This window comes from Salvelinus alpinus, chromosome 21 (genome assembly GCF_045679555.1).
Source record: "Salvelinus alpinus chromosome 21, SLU_Salpinus.1, whole genome shotgun sequence".
Taxonomy (NCBI): Eukaryota; Metazoa; Chordata; class Actinopteri; order Salmoniformes; family Salmonidae; genus Salvelinus; species Salvelinus alpinus.
In genome coordinates, this window is record NC_092106.1 from 34,487,788 (window position 1) to 34,498,980 (window position 11,193).

The window sequence follows — 11,193 nt, forward strand, 5'->3', positions numbered from 1 at the left end:
GCGAACAAAGCAATGTTCTCATTGTCACACCTTGGAGCCTATGGCTTTTCACCTGTCGCCTTCCCTAGAAAGGAGTCCCCATTGTTGTCCAGTACATGAGGTTAGCATCTACTTGGATTGTAGGAGAGCTTGGGCAAGGGTGTCATGCTCTACGCTCGTTGGGCAACCACCCTCGGAAGAGGGACCATTTAATTGATTTATAATGGTGAGGGTAATAGCCTTCAGAGTGGCTTGGAAGGGCCCTTTCCTACAGAGTAGTTGACCTCTTGGTCACTGTTTTTGGGGAAAATCTCATTAAACTGAGATTGTATGCTTCCCCTCACTTTCTTTGATGTTTTTCCCCCTTTGGGTTGTCTATGCACCTTTTCTGTGCATACTCCCTTAGACCTCTGAAGGTTGCTGATGTTGGAACTTCCCTGGCTTCAGAGAGCATTTTTGCAATACGGGAATCGGCCACATCCCCACGTGAGATATCGAAACAAATAATTGAAAGAGAACTTAAGTTTAGTTGCGTAACCCAGGTTCTCTGGCATTATGAGTGAGATACAGTGCATTCGGAAAGTATTCAGTATTCCTTGACTTTTTTCTTTTTTTTTACATTACATTTTCTTAATGGATTAAATAAATCATTTTCCTCATCAATCTACACACAATACCCCATAATGACAAAGTGAAAACAGGTTTTTAGAAATGTTTGAAAATGTAAATAATTTGTTTTTGCAAATCTATATATAAAAAAGCAGAAATACCTTATTTACATAAGTATTCAGACCCTTTCCTCTGAGACTCGAAATTGAGTTCAGGTGCATCCTGTTTCCATTGATCGTCCTTGAGATTTTTTTGCCACTTGATTGGAGTCCACCTGTGGTAAATTCAATTGATTGGAAATGATTTGGAATGTCACAAACCTGTCTATACAATGCCCCATTGTTGAATTGTCGGTAGAGCTCCGAGACAGGATTTTGCAGAGGCACAGATCTGGGTAATGGTACCAAAAATGTCTGCTGCATTGAAGGTCCCCAAGAACACAGTGGCCTCCATCATTATTAAATGGAAGACGTTTGGAACCACCAATACTCTTCCAAGAGCTGGCCGCCCGGCCAAACTGAGCAATCAGGGGAGAAGGGCCTTGGTCAGGGAGGTGACCAAGAACCCAATGGTCACTCTGACAGAGCCCCAGAGTTCCTCTGTAGAGATGGGAGAACCTTCCAGAAGAACAACCATCTCTGCAGCACACCATCAATCAGGCCTTTATGGTACACTGACCAGATGGAAGTTTACCAAAAGGCACCTAAAGGACTCTCAGACCATGAGAATCAAGATTCTCTGGTCTGAGGAAACCAAGATTGAACTCTGTGGCCTGAATGCCAATTGTGAAGCATGGTGGTGGCAGCATCACACTATGGGGATGTTTTTCAGCGGCAGGTACTGGGAGACTAGTCAGGATCGAGAGAAAGATGAATGGAGCAAAGTACAGAGAGATCCTTGATGAAAAGCTGCTCCAGAGCGCCCAAGACCTCAGACTGGGGCAAAGGTTCACCTTTCAACAGGACAACGACCCTAAGCACACAGCCAAGACAACGCAGGAGTGGCTTCGGGACAAGTCTTTGAATGTCCTTGTTTGAATGTCCTTGAGTGGCCCAGTCAGAAACCCGTACTTGAACCCGATCGAACATCTCTGGAGAGACCTGAAAATAGCTGTGCAGCGACGCTCCCCATCCAACCTGACAGAGCTTGAGAGGATCTGCAGAGAAGAATGGGAGAAACTCCCCAAATACAGGTGTGCCAAGCTTGTAGCGTCATACCCAAGAAGACTCAAGGCTGTAATCACTGCCAAAGATGCTTCAACAAAGTACTGAGTAAAAGGTCTGAATACTTATGTAAATGTGGTATGTCAGTTTTTGATCTTTTATACATTTGCAAAAAAAATCCTAAAAACTATTTTTGCTTTGTCGTTATAGGTTATTGTGTGTAGGTTGATGAGGGGAAAAAATGATTTAATCAATTTTAGAATAAGACTGTAACGTAACAAAATGTGGAAAAAGTTGAGGGGTCTGAATACTGACCGAATGCATTGTATCTCACCACATTCCCCTGCTCGCCAAGAGAGTGAGAAGGAGAAGCATGCTTGGGAATAACCAGAGGGCAGGAGAGTGGTTCCTTTTATGAAAGTGAGGGTCTCACCTCATACGCCACTCGCCACTCGCCACTCTACCAGTCTGTCTCAAATATATACTGTTGATAGGTACTTCAAAGAGAGTAGCAAACTTCCACGTGAGATATCTCACTCATAATATTAGAGAACCGGAGGGTTATGCAAGCAACCTAACTTTTTATGCCAAATATATTGAAAGACCTCTGACAGTAGGGATTGTAATTCTGTGTATCTATCTCCTAGTCATGCTTTCTAATGTGGGAAATATATGTTTTATCCTTCATGATGCACAAGTCAATGTATCTTCTGATTTGCAACCTTGCTGTAGTTGAAATGCTGTACAGCTCCAGTGCCAGTCCAACTATGATTACGTCATTCTCCTGGGGTTTTTCAATATCCTATGACAGACATTTACAATGAAGGACACGTACATATAAATGGCACATGGCGTAGACTTTTAACCACAACTAAGTGGCTCTCCTGCAAACAACAGACCTTCACCTGCAAATACAGTGAATGCTTGGCTCAACTTGTTGCCACTGACAACATCTGTTGGTAAGTTTGATTCAGCAACTTTTACTGTGATTTGATCAAATGTCAAGTTATGTTTGTAATGTTTAGGCTACTCTGGTAAAGACAAAAGGCCCCTGTATCTCAATATGTTAGACTTGGAACAAGACTAATATTTAGTTAAGTAATTCAGAACATTGCATTGTATTATACGGTTACATGTGTGAAATCACTATTAAGATGAGTGTAGGCCTACTGCACTTCTTAATGCAATTATTAATTGATGTATTTTTAAATTACAGATTGATGCAAATCATACCTGATGACCTGCGCTGCAATGAGCTCCATGATAAACATCATCAAACAAAACAGCTCTTTTGTGCGTCCTCAATATTTCTTCATCAATGGCTTCCATGATATTCCTCATGCCAAATTTTACTATATGTTCTTGTGCTTTGCCTATGTAGTTGCTGTTTGTGGGAACTCCATTGTAATGTTCATAATATTCACTCAACGCCATCTTCACATCCCAAAGTATATAGGCATTTTAAACTTAGCAGTAGCTGACTTAGGTGAGAGCAGTGCACTAATTCCTAACCTGATTAAGACATTTCTTTTTGATTCACAATACATCACCTATGAAGCATGTCTGGCCAATATGTTTTTTGTGTTCTTCTTTATTGCTTTACAGTCTATGACCCTTGTTGTTCTGGCATGTGATAGGTTTGTTGCCATATGTTTGCCTCTGAGATACCACACTCTGCTCACTAACACTAGCATGTCTGTCATGATTACAGGGATGTGGCTTGTCAATGTGGTCATTGTTGGTACAACCACGGTGCTGATCACTAGACTGTCTTACTGTAAAACCATAGTTATTGACAGTTATTTCTGTGATCATGGGCCTTTGTACAGAATGGCCTGCAACGACAATTCAGCCAATTCCATCATGGCAAAAGTGAATACAGTACTAGTCCTTCATGTACCATTAGTTTTCATAGTCCTGTCTTATGTGTGTATTTTACTTGCCCTGTTTAGAATTACTAGCTGGGAGGGCCGTGTGAAGGCTCTGAAGACTTGTATATCACACCTTCTCATAGTGGCACTTTTCTTTCTTCCATTTATATCCACCTACATTGCTGCAGTGACCTTCTCTCTTCACCCCAATGCCAGGATTATCTGTTTGTCTCTTGCTTCAGCTATCCCTCCCATGCTCAATCCAGTCATTTATGTTTTGAATACTGAGGAAATCAGAGGGTTTTTGAAGAAAAAGGTCAAACAAAACACCTCTAGCATAATACCAGTAAATTGATCAGGTGCTGGTACTGTACATTTGTATGTGATGCTATTCACTCATATCTGTTGTGGTAATTGTACATGTTAGCATTCATCACTGTCATAACAGAGTTGTAAGGAATGACGCTAGAGAAGAGAAGCAGGTACGGGGAGTTGACATTTAATTAGGAACGGACATGCAAAGGGACAGGAACAGCGTCAGAACTGGGAAACACAAAGACAGACGACAAACAATGCAGCAGCAGGGAACAGAGCTGGGGAACTGACAAATATTGGGGAGGTAATAAACAGGTGATTGAGTGAGTCCAGGTGTGTCCAATATCGCTGATGCGCATGACGAGGGAAGGCAGGAGTGCGTAATACAGGGCAACCTGGTGCCCTCGAGCACCAGGGGGGGAGAGCAGGAGCAGGCGTGACAAGAGTTGCATGTTATGTAACCAAAACAAATAAGTTAATCAGAAGCTGATAATGTATGTGTAGGATGTATGATAATGTATGTTTGGATGTATGATAATGTATGTTTTAATGTATGATAATGTATGTTTGGAATGTACAGCTCTGAAAACATATGGTGTACCATGGAAGGCCTTTCCAGGCTCCCACCTTATTGCAAAATTGATATTGTCTACCAGAATAACTGGGCTTGTATCCTTAATTTATAATAAATTATCCTCACATAATGTCAACACCTATCACAAAGAAGTGGGAAAGAGACCTAGAGAACCTTGGTCTCAAACTGGCCCATGGTATGGAACAACATTTCTTCTTCATCTCAAAACCTTTCCCATCAGCTGGACCTATTTCACTCCTGAGCGTAGATTTAAAATATAGCTTGTAGATAATGATCAATGTTACAAAATGCTCTTGTTCTAAAATAGGAAACTTTCTGCAAATGTTTTGGTGCTGTTTAACTGTGGACCTCTTTGGAAGCATGTCTTTGACATTTTAGGAAAAATCCTAAATAAGATTCTTCCAATATGCTGTGTCCCAAACGTGTAACTACACTGCTCCTTTTAATAGAGGAACTACACTGCTCCTTATAATAGAGGAACTACACTGCTCCTTGTAATAGTTATGTTTATTCACCACAATACAAGAACTGCCCCAATTATTATTTTTTATCCTTAAATAGATTTATGCCTCGTTTTGTCTCTTTTATTTAGATTTTCGTCCCTCTGCGTACTGCTTGTACGAACTGCTTGTATGTTACCTTATACTGAATAAATAAAAAATAAATACATAATTGTTCACAAAAATGCTTACAATGATTATACATGTTTTTAAATATGTATTTATTTATTAAAGGTTTATAAATAATTTATTCATCCTGATTCATGAAATGTATTATAAAAACAATTTTACCTGTGAAAAGAGCCCGACACTATGGATCTGCCAGTGAATATGTTTAAGTGTCATCTAGTGGAACTAATTAATATATGCTATTTAATTGAATTCGAGTTGAACTCTTTCAACATAAATACTGTATATCTACATACTTTGCATTTAAACTTGACTCTTTATACCATAAATGTATGTGATCACTATATGTGACATACCTGTACTCACTTATCATGCCCTGCACTGTCAGTTATTACACTGTCACTTATCAGAATGATTTTACCTCAACAGGTTGTACAGTACCTTTCTGTTAATACAGTAGCTTTATGATGGTTGCAGCATTAATCCATCCAATAATTAATGTTATATATAAACACGCCAAAATTACAGCTGTGGCATAAAAAACATCTCTGAAATGTACACAAAAAAAGATTTGAAATTAGAAGTTTGCATTTTATTTACCATATGTTACATATATTATCTGCAAATATTGTGTTCAGAAGAATCGACATAAATAGCTTTATTGCTGTAGAGTTAGTGTGTATTAAACAGTATCAACAGAAACATGCTGAAATTAAGTAGATACAAAGGGGAAAGTTGCCTTGGAAACATTTCTCAAATCTTGAGTTCTTGCTGCAGAATTGAACCCAAACTAAAGATATGAAAACATAAGATCAACAACTCCATGTAAGGTCTCATTTGTGAGGAGTAGCTTTTGTCTTTACATACAGTTTGATGATTTTCTCTCGCCGCTCCTCTGTCTTTAGGCTGTAGTTGATAGGATTGAGCATGGATGGCAGACACAGTGAGGATGGCAGTCAGGAGGTCTGAGGACTGCACCAAGCGCAGGTTACCTAGGAGGGAAGTGTGTGACAGTAATGCTAGTACGTACTCGGACCCAGGCGCCAAGAAACACAGCAAGCTGAGGTAAGGGTAAATCCAGAACTTTTACTAATGTCTTTACAGAAAACAAAGCAATAACACACGAGTACACTAAACAAACATGAGCCCTAAGCAAAGATGCAGGCAAACAGAGGAACCTAAATTACAAGGCAACCAGGTGAACTGAATGGGTAATCAAACACAGGTGAAACCAATAAGAATTAAATCCGGGTAAACTGGAAACTAGAAAAAAAGATAAGGGTGCCCTCCAGCGGTAACAACAGTCCCCAAGGAAATCGTGAGCTTCTTGCGGTCAAACTGGCTTTGGAGGAGTGGCGGCACTGGTTGGAGAGTTCTTAACATCCCTTTACGGTTTGGGACTTACCACAAGAGTCTGGCCTACATCCAGGAGGCTAAACGCCTCAGTCCCTGACAGGCTCGTTGGGCTCTCTTCTTCACTCGGTTCAGATTCACGTCATCTTACCTTCCTGGGTTTAAGAACGTGAAGCTGGATGCTCTTTCTCGCCAGTTCCCCAGCTCCAGTGAGGATCAGCCACTTGGATCCATCATTTTCAGGTCGCTCATCCTCGCGCCGGTGTCCTGGGGTATAGAGACTGTAGTGAGGGAGGCGCAAGGTAGGGAAGCAGTTCCAGACGGCTGTCCACCGAACAGACTTTTTGTCCCTCTTGGGGCACTGTCCAAGGTACTTCTTCCAAGGTACTTCCAAGGTACGTCTCATCTCTCATCCGGGAGGGCAGGGAATTCTAGAGTTTCTGAGGAGGAGGTTTTGGTGGCCCTCGGCGGAGGTGGACACTCGTACCTTTGTGGCTGCTTGTCCGACATGCGCCCCGAACAAAACTCCTCGTCAGCAGCCTCTCGGGCTTCTTCATCCACTGTCAACACCTTCTCGACCCTGGTCTCATCTCTCTATGGATTTCATCACGGGTCTTCCATCCTCAGTGGGCAACGCTGTCATCCTGGTCATTGTGGACCGTTTTCCCAAGGTGGCACATTTCATGCCGCTGCCTAAGCTTCCATCTGCCGGTGATATTGCTCAGCTTGTCTTTCAGCATTTTTTCCGCCGTCACAGACTTCCTCTGGACATCGTCTCTGACCGGGGTCCCCAGTTTGCCTCCAGATTCTGGAGGAAGTTCTGTACTCTTCTGGGGTCATCAGCTAATTTGTTCTCGGGCTATCACCCTCAATCCAATTGTCAAATGGAGCGGGTGAACCCGGATCTGGAGACCGCCTTACAGTGCTGAGTCCGCCAACCCCGCCACTTGGAGTCAACATCAGGTGAACTGAGAGGGTAACCAAACACAGGTGAAACCAATAAGAATGAATCATTGTAAACTGGAAACTAGAAAACAAGATAAGGGTGCCCTCCAGAGGTAACCTTAGGAAACAACACTCAACAAGAACAGAAACTGTGACAAAGGGACAAACAGACACACATCCAGTGTCTTTGAGACGATGATTGATAATATCAAGAGTAAAATTAACATATCCAGTAAAAAAAAGAAGGAAATTGTGCACTGTGACATGATATACGCTCCCATGTGTTATCTTTTCCTTACTGCATCATTCACATGTACCTACAACGGGCTAACTCAGATGTGTTGCAGGTAGCCTAGTAGTTAAGAGTGTTGGGCCAGTAACTGAAAGGTTGCTGGGTTGAATCCCCGAGCCGACCAGGTGAAAGATCTGTCGATGTGCCCTTGAGCACGGCACTTAACCCATTTTTTTCTGGATAAGATTGAGTGCTAAATGGCTAAATTACAGAACAACATTTAAACACTTGAGACACATTTGCTACACTTAGGGATCATACAGTTTATATCAGGTATAAAAGGTGCGGTGATAAACACATAACACATAAGCATTTTGCTGAACCACCACCACAGCATAGGTGAAGATAATGAAGGACAGCGGGCCTAACAGGACAGCCAGAGACTTAGCTTTTGCTAGTTTCCTGTTGAAGCAGGCCAGTCTGTATACGGGGCTGTGTTCACAGCAGCAGCTATGCACCACCCTGAAGGCCAGCGCGACAGGGGAGACCTCCAAAAGGAAGGCCAGGGTCCAGATCCCTACCAGGATTAGCAGCATCCTCAGGTTGGTGTTGATGGTGAGGTAACGCAGAGGGAAACAGATGGCTATCACATGGTTGTACGCTAGGAGAGCCAGGGAAAATAATATCACCAAATAAATGAGTGAAGAACATCTGAGAAAAACACGTCCCAATGGAGACGTAGTTCAGATTGAACACAAATACAGGCACCATCTGGGGGATGATAACAGTGTTCAAAGAGATGTCTACTATTGTTAAACTGCATGCTGCAACATCTTTGGGATTTTGTAGGCTTGTGTTTATAATGAAGACTGCTAACAGAGCAAAGTTACCCGTTAGAGTGACGATGTATATTATAGATAGAGCTAAGATGAGGTAGTTCTTATTGCCCAGTGTGTGGAAGGCTGTAATATAGAATCCATCATCTGATGATTCCATTCCATTGTAAAGGCGCACAGAAAAACCCATGTGAGGGGACGCTGTGTGTCTGGAAGAGAAAACGTACAGATTACTGAGTTATTATATTTTTTTTATCCATAAATTATCCGAAGACACAAAATGAAGTTCTAAACCAAACATTGACCAAGGCAAGACAATCTCAAACTAAACGGCCTTTCTGGTCATTTAATACCTCCCTGACAACATTTTACAATAATACTGAACACCCACTGTACCAACATCAATAATACTGAACACCCACTGTACCAACGTCAATAACACTGAACACCCACTGTACCAACATCAATAATACTGAACACCCACTGTACCAACGTCAATAATACTGAACACCCACTGTACCAACATCAATAACACTGAACACCCACTGTACCAACATCAATAATACTGAACACCAAATGCACCTCTGCTTTTAACAATGTTCGTAAGCAGTCTTTCATTTTCATTTAATTAAAGTGAGATAACAAGAACATACAGTATTTATGTATTAATAACATCTCATTAAAGGTAATGTTGTTAATAGATCTAAGGACCTAATTATCGCCATCTTATTTTATCATATCAGGGCCTAATTATCTCTTTTGACTAAAATGTTTACACTCATTAGCCTCTCTGTTTAATTATGACAACAACAACTAAGTATAAAATAGCGGAAACCGCTCAGTTCTGCCTCCAGGGAAAGATTCATAACAATAAACGCAAACCTTTTGTATCTCTTGCTCTGGCCTCCCTACAAGAACATTTCAGAACCCTAACCCCTGCCTTATCTTGACCTGTCTTCTAAACCCATACCCTATCCCCGACCGTTGGAAGCGGGTTTTCGTAATATACAATTTATAAAAAAATGAATGTTGTGTGAACTTGCAACACAAATGGCTGAGTTGATCGAACAACCAGTTGAGATGGCTGAGACCCAAAACTTAAAATAATATGTTGGCTTAAAATCCATATGTTCTCCATAACATATTTCCCAGTGTGCCTTCCAGCAAGTTGTATTTTACTTTATTTTATTCAATTTACTTGTCAGGGACCAGAATATCCTGAAGTATAATGCATTAAACCAGATGAAGCAAAAAAGAACAGTCCCTTCAGAAAGTATTCATACCCTTATTCCACATTGTGTTGTTCCACATTGTGTTGTTCCTGTCCGGGACAGGAGGATGACTCTGGCTGCTCCGGACAGGAGGATGACTCTGGCTGCTCCGGACAGGAGGATGACTCTGGCTGCTCCGGACAGGAGGATGACTCTGGCTGCTCCGGACAGGAGGATGACTCTGGCTGCTCCGGACAGGAGGATGACTCTGGCTGCTCCGGACAGGAGGATGACTCTGGCTGCTCCGGACAGGAGGATGACTCTGGCTGCTCCGGACAGGAGGATGACTCTGGCTGCTCCGGACAGGAGGATGACTCTGGCTGCTCCGGACAGGAGGGATGACTCTGGCTGCTCCGGACAGGAGGGAGACTCTGGCTGCTCCGGACAGGAGGATGACTCTGGCTGCTCCGGACAGGAGGATGACTCTGGCTGCTCCGGACAGGAGGATGACTCTGGCTGCTCCGGACGGGAGGATGACTCTGGCTGCTCCGGACAGGAGGGAGACTCTGGCTGCTCCGGACAGGAGGATGACTCTGGCTGCTCCGGACAGGAGGATGACTCTGGCTGCTCCGGACAGGAGGATGACTCTGGCTGCTCCGGACAGGAGGATGACTCTGGCTGCTCCGGACAGGAGGATGACTCTGGCTGCTCCGGACAGGAGGATGACTCTGGCTGCTCCGGACAGGAGGATGACTCTGGCTGCTCCGGACAGGAGGGAGACTCTGGCTGCTCCGGACAGGAGGATGACTCTGGCTGCTCCGGACAGGAGGATGACTCTGGCTGCTCCGGACAGGAGGATGACTCTGGCTGCTCCGGACAGGAGGATGACTCTGGCTGCTCCGGACAGGAGGATGACTCTGGCTGCTCCGGACAGGAGGATGACTCTGGCTGCTCCGGACAGGAGGATGACTCTGGCTGCTCCGGACAGGAGGATGACTCTGGCTGCTCCGGACAGGAGGATGACTCTGGCTGCTCCGGACAGGAGGATGACTCTGGCTGCTCCGGACAGGAGGATGACTCTGGCTGCTCCGGACAGGAGGATGACTCTGGCTGCTCCGGACAGGAGGATGACTCTGGCTGCTCCGGACAGGAGGGAGACTCTGGCTGCTCCGGACAGGAGGATGACTCTGGCTGCTCCGGACAGGAGGATGACTCTGGCTGCTCCGGACAGGAGGATGACTCTGGCTGCTCCGGACAGGAGGATGACTCTGGCTGCTCCGGACAGGAGGATGACTCTGGCTGCTCCGGACAGGAGGATGACTCTGGCTGCTCCGGACAGGAGGATGACTCTGGCTGCTCCGGACAGGAGGATGACTCTGGCTGCTCCGGACAGGAGGATGACTCTGGCTGCTCCGGACAGGAGGATGACTCTGGCTGCTCCGGACAGGAGGGAGC

At 44.0% G+C, this 11,193-nt stretch overlaps 1 protein-coding gene and 1 pseudogene across 1 annotated transcript; one reads left to right on the forward strand and one right to left on the reverse strand.

Moving 5' to 3' along the window:
- The first annotated feature begins 3,002 nt into the window (after positions 1-3,002).
- LOC139548490 (olfactory receptor 52E8-like) lies at positions 3,003-3,977 on the forward strand. The gene has a single exon (XM_071358187.1). It carries the CDS (start codon positions 3,003-3,005, stop codon positions 3,975-3,977), a length of 975 nt encoding a protein of 324 aa, XP_071214288.1.
- Positions 3,978-5,994: 2,017 nt separating this feature from the next.
- On the reverse strand, positions 5,995-8,687 carry LOC139548491 (olfactory receptor 52E8-like; annotated as a pseudogene).
- Between the last annotated feature and the right edge of the window lie 2,506 nt (positions 8,688-11,193).